The 13,138-nt window shown below is 40.6% G+C and overlaps 1 protein-coding gene across 4 annotated transcripts in view; it reads right to left on the bottom strand.

Moving 5' to 3' along the window:
* The window catches only part of LOC111861011 (signal-induced proliferation-associated 1-like protein 1), a 139,723-nt gene that overhangs the window by 3,176 nt on the left and 123,409 nt on the right, over positions 1–13,138 (bottom strand). For 3 of the 4 annotated variants that reach the window (XM_023845266.2, XM_072702694.1, XM_023845265.2), the window contains 8 exons: positions 10,483–10,580; positions 5,755–6,149; positions 4,877–5,083; positions 4,241–4,373; positions 3,387–3,612; positions 3,032–3,184; positions 2,829–2,943; positions 1,394–1,475 (listed from right to left, as the gene is read on the bottom strand). In XM_023845266.2, the coding sequence (XP_023701034.1) occupies positions 1,394–1,475; positions 2,829–2,943; positions 3,032–3,184; positions 3,387–3,612; positions 4,241–4,373; positions 4,877–5,083; positions 5,755–6,149; positions 10,483–10,580 (1,409 nt within the window). The remainder of the gene's footprint in view (positions 1–1,393; positions 1,476–2,828; positions 2,944–3,031; positions 3,185–3,386; positions 3,613–4,240; positions 4,374–4,876; positions 5,084–5,754; positions 6,150–10,482; positions 10,581–13,138) is intronic. The other variant, XM_072702695.1, reaches the window with a different exon arrangement.

Below are 13,138 nucleotides of genomic sequence, written 5' to 3' on the forward strand. Positions count from 1 at the left end.
AGCTTTGAGCTTAAGCAAGAGCCATTTCTGGGGGACATCCTTTTGGAAATCTAAGTAGATCACATCATAGGCCATTTTGTGACCAATTTCTCTTGTAGCTTCCTAAAAGAACTCAAGTAAATTAGTTAAACAGGATCTACCTCTCCTAAATCCAGTGACAGTAAACTTTTTTGCTGTTTATTTTAATGTTTACTAGACAATCTTCAAAAGGAACAATCAATAAAATTGCAAAGCTTGCTAAGTTTTGTTTTCTACGACAGAGGAAAAATGTTTTAGTGAAACTAAACTGAACTTAGTCAGCTAGTGTTTTGGCAGTGCATTTGCAGAGCAATTGCACACCAGCGCACACAGTGCTCAGACAGAGCTCACAGTGGTGTAGGCCAAGGCGTGTCCTCTATGTGGGCTCGGTCTATAAGTATAAATCAACCTTAAGCCATTGTGGAAGATGTGTTTTTTGTGTAGCCAGGGAGTAGCTAACAGTTAGTCTGATCCATTCACTTCAGCCACTATCAGTCACAGAACCAAAGTTTTCAATGTCACAGTCTGGCCAAGAAGTCCAGACCAACAACATCCTTCAATAAAAGAGTAAGTAAGTAAGTAAAATTTACTTATAGAGATATAAATGTGTTAAAATGTACAAAGACCAAACAAAACCAACATCAGAAGATTAAAATAAGAGAAAAACTCTACTAGTCACATGCAAAACATGAACGCATAGCATCCATGTCTCAACACATACTAAAAACAGGGAGCACCAGGATTCTAAAGACACTTCTTGCTCTGTCTCTCAAGAGCCAGACAAAGTCTCAGGATATCCCAGAGTGCAGTTTGAACAATCAAGTCTGACGCTTTATGAAAATCAACAAAGGCTGCAAAGAAACCCTGCCAATATTCGCATTTGCGCCCAATGAGAACCTTCAGTGCCAGGATGTAGTCAATAGGGGACTTCTTGGTATTAAAACCAGACTGCTCTGGTCACTAATATGTGGGCAAGTGATCACGGATCCTGTTCAGGATAACGCTGCTCTCAGTGCTTGCTAGGGTCAACTCCTTGTAGTTGCCACAACCCAGGCGATCACTATTCCCTATCCAGACAGGGGCAACAAGTCCTGTTTTCCAGTCAGTAAGGATGACGACTGTCATCACCAGTTGAAATGAGAGGATCAGCCTCGAGAACCATGAACCCAGAGATGTCCAGCTAAGATATTGTGTATTTAAATGATCTTTTTTTTGACACACAGGCATTAGGTAATAGTAGTCAGTGCTTCTGTTACGGCATCACAGTAAAGTTGAATATGGCGGTATATTGGGAAAGACTACAGGTAATAGTGGAACACAATAAAATATAGTGAATTAGCAAGATGCTAATAGACTTAATAAAAATGCCTTTTACCTTTTTTAGATGTTCCTGTAGCCGTTTTACCAAAGACTCCAGCTGAGTTACTTTACCAGCCAGGCCAGCAGTGGTGTCACAGCTAAAAGCAAACAAAACAAGACCCTGGTAAATATATGGCCCTTGCTGTCTTCTACCCTACATGACTGTGTAAAAAAAATTAATAATTTTTTTTGCCACATCATACCTAACAAAATTTTAAATATAAAAAGTCTAAAAATTACTATAATTTTGTGACTTTATAAGGTACACCTGTTTATGATGATGAATAGTCTCCTAACAGCAAATAATGCGGTGAGCAGACAAGGTCCAGAGAATGGTGTGATAGATGGAAAATATGCAGCCAATGGCAGTTTTGTGGGCAAAAATTGCCTTGTTAGTGAGAGGTCAGAGGAGAACAGGCAGAGTCATTAAAGCTAACAGGAAGACCATGACTGCAAAAATAGGAGTAAGGCTTCCCAGAATGCCGAACTCATCTACTCTTAAGGTGGATCTGGAGACAAAAGGGTACCTAGTAATATGTAGGCAGAGGTGGATAGTTCGGGTCCAGAAAGTAAAAATGGAGACTAAGATTTTGTTTCAATCAAGCAGTTGAGTACTCTGTCTGGATTTTTACTTTCTGGACCTGAACTATCCACCTCGGTATGGAGGTGAAGCCAAAAAACAGTGGCCAATGAGTATATTTCATATACACATTACAGTAACCCCTTCACATTCACGCATTTGACATTCGTGGTTTGGTTATTCATGAACTGGCTCTGAACAATTAAATGGCAATATTTTTGGACCTTGCTGAAAGATCTCAGAAACTTGCAGATGATGTGTAAGCCAAAAATAATGATTTGGATCACATAAAATCACGTAATATGTAAGTATTAGTAATACATAATATTTTTAGTGTAAGTGCATACTATATTGTTAATATTAAAAGCCTTGGTTTGGAGATGCCACGTATCTTTATCTCGGCAACGAGCTTCACTCATGTGTTAGCTGTCTTTTTGAACGTGGAATATTGGGTTTCTTGCAGTAATTTTTAAAGTAAACTTTTAATAATGGGTCCAAAATGTTGTGCTTGCAGTGCATACAGTAGTAACTTTATATATACAGTGGCATAATTTAGATGGTCTGTATATTATATAAAAAGGTCTTAGTAGGAAATGACAAAGTAATTTGACATGCAAAGTGCACAGTACACTACTGTTTGTTTTGTAAATTGGTAATAAATGGATTATATTTAACCAGGCTTGTAGATTGTTATGGGTTGAGGTTAGGGGTATTATTCACGAATTTGCAGGGATCTTCCATCACTAACCTCACAAAGTAAAGGGGTTATTGTATAAGGTATATGTCATGACCTGAAACAGTCACAAATATGTAGAGAAACCTTTGGAATGAGAGAAAAGCAGCACATTTTCTACTCCTTGGTAAAGCAAACCTGGCAGAGGAGCTTGACTGCAGGTCCAGGTGCCGTTCACCGTGCTTGGGGCTGGAGGATGGTGTCTCTACTCTGATGTTTGACTCTTGACTCGGAAAGAATGCAGAACTCCGGACTGAAAGTGAAGAGGCAGAGAACATCACTTGAATCAGGATTATCAAAGACGGGTGATTGTTAGATGTTTAATGTTCTTTTCTCCTCACTGTCAAAGACATCTGCACAGTCCACCAGGCTGGTCCACCCTAGCCCACCGCTGGAATGGGTAGTTGGGAGCGGCAACAAAGTCGACCCCAGGTGCTGTGGGCTCCGACGATCGTGCAGGTCTGCCAGGGAGGTGTCAGAGGCTGAGAAATCACCTGCAAATAAGCAGCATCAGAAGAACAACGGGGAATACATGAGAGAAAGTCACAAAGGTTTGCAAACAGCATCAGTGTCTTGACAAGCTTGTTTTTGATGAGATCAAATAGCTACAGTATCTAAACCAGCAGCTCATCATCCAGGTAGGAGTAACTATATAACAATAATGTTAAAATCTTCTAAAGGACTTGCAGGGCGCACCGTGCAGTTTCACGCCCATCTTGTATGAGGGCCGGCGGAGGGGTGGCCCGCGGGTCGTCGGGGAGCGCGGCATAGTGGAGCAGCTGAAGAGGACGTCGCTAGGCGATTCGGGCTCCAGCAGGGGGCTGCCGAGTGCCGACCTGCACGTGCCTCGGTAGATGCTCTCATCTGACAGTGTGCGGTGCAGGGAGTGCCGAGCTGGCGAGACATGCGGGCTGGATGAAGTCTACAGAGATGTGAGCAGAAAGCAGATGCTATCAGGGCAGAAGTGCAGTTTAATTGCATTGTCCCAATGATTATTGATTAATGATGAATGATAGCCATGATTAATTCTTATTCTTCCAGGCTCATTCCTCTAGGTTCACAGCTAGGACACTATGTATACATTACTTTTATTGCTTTCTTTATCATAAAAAATAGATACAAATCCATACATCCATTTTCTGTACCCACTTGTCTTATTCAGGGTTGTGGGACTCCAGAGCCTATCCCAGAAGCTATGGGAGCAAGGCAAGGGACAACCCAGGATGGGGCGCCAACCCATCACAGGGCACACTCACACACTATTCACAACCACGGGTAATTTGGAAATGTTTTTGGACTTCAGGGGGGAAGCCAGAGTGCCTGGAGGAAACTCCATGACGACACAGGGAGATCTTGTAAACCCCACACACATGGAGCCATGGCAGAAACTCAAACCCTGGTCCCAGATGTGTGAGGCAACAGTATTAATCACTGCACCATCATGCCACCCCTAGATACAAATCACAGCTAACAATTATGTTTTTAATTAATAATTGTGACTATGACAGGCAAAAGTATAACCGGTTCAGTGTTTCAGCTTATTGGAGTACTTTGGAGTGCTTGTGTCTAGGAGGTGAGGTGTCCAATGGGATGGCTTTCTCTTCTGTGGTGGCTATGACCATTTCCCTAGGGGAGCATCTCGACTGAGGCAGCCCACCATCCTGCCCATCGCTCTGGGGTCGCCTACACAAAAAAATAAATAAAACAACAGCCAAAAATAAGAAACGTCAGGAAAAAGGCAAAAACAAATAGATCTAATGCAAGGTACTTAAAGGGCAATGGTTTGCATCCATCCATCCATCCAGCCATCCATCTTCTATAACCACTTATCCTATTTCAGGTTTCCGGGGGTCCATATTGAGGCTAGGGGCGTAAGGCAGGGAACTACCCAAGATGGGGCTCCAACCCATCGCATGGTACATGATACATGGTACATGGTACATGATAGACTCAGACACCATTCACTCATACAGGCACACCTACGGGCAACTTGGTAATGATTTCCAAATATTCTGATAAAAAATAAAATAAATACACAGTGCAACCTCCATTCAGTTTATCATGCTAAGAAATTCAGTATAAAAGAGCATTTCCTCGGCCCTAATGTACGTTTCCAGTTCAGAAACATGCAGTGCAGTTTTCTTGGCAAAAAGGCCTCTGTTGACCTTGAGCCCGTCTGCCCTTACTTGCGTGTGTCCCCAAAATCCACAGAGTTTATGGTGCCACCTGGTTTCTTCCAGCCAATCAAGTACTTGCTGGTAGCACCCTGTCTTGGATAAAAGGATTTTGGCCCCTGCATGGCAGAGTTTTGTGAAGAGGAGGCAGCCAGAGATGAATCTTCACGAGTACTGCGGCTAGATTTCAGGACCAGGGGACTACCACAGCGTCTGGAACTGTGCAGAGAGGCAAGATGGTATGAGTCACCAACATGTATAGCTCACACAATCGAATCAAATACAAGATGCAGAAACGAAATTCAGGCAAGAACATTAGTGGCATAGTTCAATTGGGGATCACTATGATTATATAATATATAGAGTATATGTAACGGTGTGGAAATGCATTTTGGTTAACACTAACATGTATTAATATCAAGTGGATTTAATATTTCTAATTTCATTTTTACTCAATGTACATAAAGGTGCTTGTTCCAGTCATAAATTTATTTTTGTGTTGTTGTGTCAGTGATGTAGGATGTTATTGACTTTGAATATTTAGTACTAGTTATTGAACTTTTTTACCGCTAGAGGAAGATTTCCATGTCATAGGAACACATTTTCAGCTGTTACAGTCCCAAATATTTTCAGCTTTTGTTTGACATTAGGAAAAGGAATACAGGAGTTTATAAATTGCGGCAGATAGCAATGCAGCCGTCTAAATAACAGGAAAAAAATAACTAGAAATAATCAGAAAAAACAATTTTAAATCTGTGCATTTTAGCAACTGTAATATCATGTATTTTATCACTGTGAAGTCAGCTTATGGAAGATGATTTTGACATCATCTTTGCTCATGTCGAATAGTTAACTGAAGACTAGGAATGCGGTAAATATGATGACCATACCTTGACTGGGAGGCCATGCTGATGAGGCTGGATGGGGCTCGGGATGCAGGCTCGATTGCCCCTGGAGGAATCGAGGACTCTGCAACCTGCAGGGACCGCTCCAGCTGGCGACGGCTTCCCTCTGAGGAGCTGGGCTGCCAGGCTGAGGAAGGTCTCTCCTTTGGGGGTACAGACCCAGTGACCAGGATGGAACTAGAAGCGCCATGGATGGCCCCACAAGATGTACCATCAGTGCTACCGTCCTGCAGGCCATCGCCCCCATAGCCGCTATGGTCGGGGTCAGACTGCTCCCCCATGCTGCCTGTTTCATACCATTTGTCCTCACTGTGTGTGCTACTGGATGTGTTGCTGGACATTGTAGTGCTGCTGGAGTGCCCGGAGTATGACGCGTCACTCTGAAAATGGGAAAGGGGGCAGCACAATGAGACCAAAAGTGTCGACTAAAATACTTCCATAATCAAAGTGCATTCTACAACCAGAGTCCTTTTATTCTTTAAAGAGAACAGGCAAACAAAAATATTTTGGCTCCAACCAATATTTAAATTTTATTTTTAACTCTGGTAAATGATAAAAGGAAACATTAATAAAACATTAATGAAGTGCAGTAAAATGAATGAATGCTTGGGAACGGGCCTGTCACTTGGTCCGCCCAACTAATCCATTCCCCTCCCACACTCACCAACCTGTACAATTTCTAGAGGTACTGGATGGATCACCTGGAAATGTAAAAGTTAATAAATGTTTTTATTTGAATGCTCTTGTTCCTTCTTGGGATGTTCACCTGAGACTACACCTATTCCTTTATTGCACATTCCACATACATGCCAATTTGCAGAATCTTTCCCAACCAATTAGGTGGCTGCTTGTATTCCTTAGTGTATGTTTTAATGTCCATGTCTGAAAATGTCATTTATATTTTTTATATGTTTATATATTATATTTATTTCTCTTTTGCACTGTGACCAACATTTTCCATGACAAAACAATACGAACTGTAACAGATACATTAATGGTATATACAGATCTCTGGAGGGGCCATGGACAGGTTTTGTATTTTTTGTCTGGGTGCATGATGTACATCTAACTCACTTAGACATGGATGCAGAACTTGCCTCAGGCAAATGCCATGACAGAAATGATTATGAAACTAGCTGAAGTAGATATAGGCAAGTCACTGATAAAGGAAGAGGTGACTCAAAAGATCATTCAAAAATAACATCACATTAGTGGCTGAAGAGGTTAATGATCACTAAGGGTACAGTATGACTAAATAACCATTAGGGTTGATATACAGCTGTAAATCGACTGCCAGGATTGATCAAAGATGTCATTCTAAAAATGTATCTTGTGCAACAGTGAAGAACATTGTGGTGGAGGCAAATGAAAGTACTAAAAATTTTCAAAGCAGAAAGAGGAACAGGACAATAGCTTCTAAAGGATTCACAGGAAAAAACTGAAAATATAATTAAATCAGCATCAAGGCCTCAGAGAAAGCTGCCTGAATGTTAAAGTCAAACAATTGCTATGTAAGCAGCAGGAAGATTCCAAAGGCACGCAAAGACAAGGCTGACTGGCTAGTGGTACCATCAGATGGTATAACACAGCAGGAATAGTAAAAATCCACATACATACAGACAGGCAGCACTGCTGGTCAGCATAATACAATAAAAGTAACAAAAAGGTGAAAATAGTTTTATATGTCAAGTAGTGATTTTGGGAGACTATAGGAAGATCTACTTACCTATGAGGCAGAAAGAGCAAGTTATCAAAAAAGCTGCAGTCACTGTACTAGTATCAGTATTGTCAGATTCATGGAAGCTTGAAAAGACAAACTAAACATTGCCAAAGAAGATAAAATGTCTGGCAGATTCGGACATGGCAGCTTCATTGAAAGCACGGGTGACATCGATTTCACTTTAGCAGCTGACAAGGAAGCATATGAGGCCCAGGTCAGTCACACAAGGCAAAGCGTTCCATGAAAAGAGCGCCAGCTGTCTTAGCCATCCTACACAGTACTGTAGCTATTTCTGCTTGGATGCAAATGAGAATTGTTCCTGAAGCAGATGATTAGCCATGCTGGTATAAGCTTGTATCTAAAACAGTGGCAGCATCACACTACTGAGAGATTCCTTAGGAGCCTTAATTACCTTACCTTCATTACCTTCTTGGTGAGGGATACATGACAAAGAACATGTAAAGAGTGGCTGAATGGAAAGGACTGAACTCGTCTAGTCGAGGAAATAAAGCCAGCAATCAATACCTGCATTAATGATTCCCAGCCCATGTAGGACATAGTCCTCTTGTTCACAATGCTGATGGTGATGTGGGAAAAATATTCTGCAAGGACTAGCCGCATAATAGCAAAGTATAAAAATTAATATACCAAAATCAATATAATGATTTGGCGAAAGAGAACTGCCATCTGGGAGAATTAAATTGTGTCCCATGGGCGTATTTACCATGGCATTTTAACAGTGTTCAGCAATTCACATCTAAAACAATTCTAAAGAAAAAACAGACATTGACTTGCAGAAAACTGATTTTCTTTTTATTTTTTTATCACACACACTGTATTGGCCGAACAGTGTTTGACAGAACTACCACTTAGCTCCAGATGAATATTAAACCTTAAGTACTACTCATATCTCTAAAAGTAACACTAAGTAAGTCATGTTACCACGAATAAGGTTAGTTACCTGCAAGCCTCACAATTACTGAGCAACACTTCATAATCAGGTAAAATTAGATTCATGTCAGAAAGAGCACTGGGACATCTAATGTTAAAGTAAAATGCTAATCTGCACATTGGATAAGTGATTACTGTCTGTTTATGGGTCTGAAATTTGATGGTAAAGTTTTTTTCTATTTCATCTATGTATAAATTTGAGTAACCAAAATGTATTATTTTTGGTGTCAGTGCTGTTAAGACATACTTCATGCGAGTGTGGTAAGCACATCTCTGGAAATGACTGTAGACAAATTTGATTGTATCTGTTGATATGTTACACACACAGCAGGGATTTGGGTGCTGTAACAAAAGCAATTGTTTTCCAAAGGGAGAGACTGTAGTCAGGAACTAACTGATCATGGGTTTTAAGTATAACCTTGATTGTATCAGTGGACATCCTGAATAAAAGAGCTGTTTTACTTTGTCAGACATCAATGTAGTCGTTTTTTGTGTGTTTTTTTGCAATGTAAACCAACATCCCAACCTGTGAATCTTCACTTTTTCCACTTGTCCCAAAAAACTGAAACTGTTGGTGATTTTCTAGTGTCATATGGTGTTTCCCTGAAAGATGCGGGAAGTTTTCACAAGTCGTGCTAAAGTCCTGGAGCAGCAATGTACTGCCAGACATCAGGACCAATTTTGAGCCAGATCCAGGAATGACATCAACTGAGAGGGACAAAAAGACTCATTCATCATTTGGCAAGAGCAGCAACGGGAAACAATGTGCTTTCCCACAAATCGTGCCGCTTTGCAGGAGCTGCTGGCCAGCCCTGACAGTTCCCTACGCCCCTGCCTGCATAAAATACAGCTTTGTGCATAGGTGTAAATCACGGGGGGGGGGGGGGGGGGTGCCCTCCACACATATAGGATTGTAAATGTAACAATTTCATTTTAAATAATTAAATAATATGCACTGAAAGCACTTGTGCAAATCCATCCATCCATCCATCCATTTTCTGTACCTGCTTGTCCTATTCACAGTTATGGTGGTCTGGAGCCTATGGGTGCAAGACAGCAAATAACCCAGGATGGGGTGCCAACCCATCACGGGGACACCTATGCGGTTTGGTAACTACAATTCATCTTAGTTTTTGGGCTACGGGGGGAAACCAGAGAACTTGGAGGAAACCCACAACGACATGAGGAGAACAAGCAAACTCCACATACAGAGCTGGGGCTCAAATCCATATCCCAGAGGGGTGAAGAAACAGTGCTAACCACTGCACCACCATATTGCCCCCCTTGTTCAAATTATAAATGCAAAACAATGCATTTTTAAGTTTCGAAAGACCCCCCTTCTCCCTCACAGTGGTTTGGTCCACTGCCTACTATCCTCGATCCCATTACCACACACATTAACCCGGTATGAGTGTCCATGGCTTTAGTGGTGGCTCACCACCAACAAGCAGTTACTGTGTCAGCGTTCACTTAACACACCGAATGTGTCCAACCATGTCTCTTTACTTCTATCACTCAGTAGAATAAAAGACTTAGAATAGTAGATCAGTTAATGGGTGTTGCTTCTTTCCTACTGTAAATAACCTGCATGCTGTGTGTGTTTTGTCAGCCAGTCAGAATTGCAAAAAAAGAAAACGGATACACAATTGTTTTCCAGTGCAGCAAAACATCAGGTAAGTAAAAACAAAAGTCCCCAGTAATGTCAAAGGCAATTTGATAAGATCTTGAATGTAATGACTTCATAGTGTCTTTAAAACATTAGAAAATGCTAACCTTAAGGTATTTACAAATCACATACAATAGTAGTAAGGGTTTCCTTTGTATATATTTAATACCAGTACAACAGTATTTTTGCCAGCATCTTTTGTGTCCCCCTTGTGTCCGCTGTGCACCAGTGGAGCTGTCAGGCTATGGCATTCTACCCAGAGAAATCCAAGTGGTGGGCAGCAGTGTGCCGTCTCTGACCCAGACCAGACATCAATGAGCCCCACCCACCCCCCGAGAACAGCAAACAAAATTCAAGCAGGATTTCACAGACTGACCTGGCTAATTTTCTTGGGGGAGATATGTATGACCTGCTCCTGTCTCTGAATCCGGGGGGCACCGGAGTAGGGCTGGCCAGACTTACTGACTGGCAGGTCTGAAACACACAGCACAGCATTCGGCACATATTTCTGTAACACACATCTTCAAATATTGCTCCAAGTTGTACCATAAGTGGTCACTGATAGACATCATGAGAGAATTAAACAGCATCATTTTGCTTCTGATAAAAAAATATGCAAAAACATTAAAAAGTAAAACAGGACCATAAATAAAAAGAATATTTGAAATATGATTTCAAACAGACACACAAGCAACCCTTTACAAATTTCAGTCTACGTGTCCATGACCAATGAAAAGAGATATAATTCAGTCATATTCTGATCACATTAGGGTTACTTAAGTCAAATTTAATGTAATATACTAATGGAGTCTTCCAATCTAGTACAGGTTCAAGAAATATCTATACATATTTATATGTTTAATATTTTCACATCTAAAATACACACATGCAAAATTTTCTAATATATAGATAGCTACCAATAAAAAATAAAGTTATAATTCCTAGGTTAATTTAGCAAACACCCATTCAAGCAAATGGTAATGTTCGAAAATGCTGCACAGGTACAGCTGTCCTCCATTTTAGCCACCATATCTATGTATGAAAGGTGACCTCAGAGACGTTGAAAGCACGGTTATTGCTCAGGAGTGAAGATGGCAAATTTTACGGTGGCCGAGAGAGCTCAACGCGCTGCAACTTCAAGAAAACACATGCAAACATAAAAAAAACACAACAAATTAAGAAAACGTCTCCATCAGTTTCACAACACAGGCGCTGCAAACACACGAACGCGCAGCAAACACAAAAAACGCGCTGCAAACACAAAAAACGTGCTGCAAACACAAAAAACGCGGTGCAAATACAAAAAACGTGCTGCAAACACAAAAAACGCGGTGCAAATACAAAAAACGTGTTGCAAACACAAAAAACGCGGTGCAAATACAAAAAACGTGCTGCAAACACAAAAAACGCGGTGCAAATACAAAAAACGTGCTGCAAACACAAAAAAAGCGCTGCAAATAGCAGGCACCACAACGGAAATGTTTCAGGGGGACCTCAAAAAGTGACGAACCCATCTGGGAGCTGATTATTTGTTCAGTGGCTTTTGGTCAGAGTAGAGGTGTTGTGCGTGAACTAAAAGGTGTTTTTTTTTTAACAACCTGATCATACGATTCATTGGTCTTTTGGATATTATTAGACTAATCTGACGAATCACACACTTAACTGTGGAACGTTATTAATTTAATTGCCAATAAATATCTAAATAAATATATATGCAAATAAATGACAAAATTCTGCAGTGCTTCATTAATGGTTAAAATCAGGTCAAAATTCATTATAGATTGATGGAAAAAAATATATTTTACAATTTATTCAGACCCCTTAATAATAATGAACAACGGAATACAAATAAAGCATGCTAAAATCGGTAACATTGTTATTTTTATTTATTTATTTATTTTGTTTTTTCAGATCAAAATGTATTGTCCGTTCTGTGGCTTTCAGCGGCCAACTTTGCACAAATTTTGTAGCTCGTGGGCGAAATGTTAGTTTTGTCGTGGAGAATGCCCCTAAACCTGCAGGTGAGGACCGGTGGCCTGTACTACGAAGTGGGGTTACTGGCTTATCGGGGTAACTTGTCGGATTTAAGGTACCACAGTTTAAATGGACTTCATATTCGTTCACTTACATTTTGCCCAGACTACCTTAAATCCGACAAGTTACCCCGATAAGCCAGTAACCTCGCTTCGTAGTACAGGCCACTGGTGTCATGCCAGACTGTGCCCAGAGGTAATATGAACAAATAATCAGCTCCCAGATGGGTTCGTCACTTTTTGAGGTCCCCCCGAAACATTTCCGTTGTGGTGCCTGCAATTTGCAGCGCTTTTTTTGTGTTTGCAGCACGTTTTTTGTATTTGCACCGCGTTTTTTGTGTTTGCAGCACGTTTTTTGTATTTGCACCGCGTTTTTTGTGTTTGCAGCACGTTTTTTGTATTTGCACCGCGTTTTTTGTGTTTGCAGCACGTTTTTTGTGTTTGCAGCGCGTTTTTTGTGTTTGCTGCGCGTTCGTGTGTTTGCAGCGCCTGTGTTGTGAAACTGATGGAGACGTTTTCTTAATTTGTTGTGTTTTTTTTATGTTTGCATGTGTTTTCTTGAAGTTGCAGCGTGTTGAGCTCTCTCGGCCACCGTAAAATTTGGATGGATGCATGTTTTCCTTAACTGTGATGTCCATAAGATGTAAAGACATTAAAACAAAGAAGACCAGTAGTTCTGAATGAGGCAACTGAAATTATATGTCCTAGGCTTGAAAAGGTTGTTTCCACTTGGATTTTTGCTGAAATCTGAGATATATCAAAAAATTATTGAAATAAACATTAAGCCATTTCTCTGATAGCTAAACCTCTACCCTGTTTGTTAACAAACTTCCTCTCGAAATTGCCAGAGGACTCCAGATTAATTAGAACAATCTTACACACAGAATAAAAAAAAACCTTTAGAAAATTTGATAAATCAAGCAGTGTGATTTTTGTGGTATTACAAGCAGCTCTGGACTAGTGACACTCATTCCTATAAACAGTTAAGCTTGTATATGT

Source organism: Paramormyrops kingsleyae, chromosome 19, assembly GCF_048594095.1.
Source record: "Paramormyrops kingsleyae isolate MSU_618 chromosome 19, PKINGS_0.4, whole genome shotgun sequence".
Taxonomy (NCBI): Eukaryota; Metazoa; Chordata; class Actinopteri; order Osteoglossiformes; family Mormyridae; genus Paramormyrops; species Paramormyrops kingsleyae.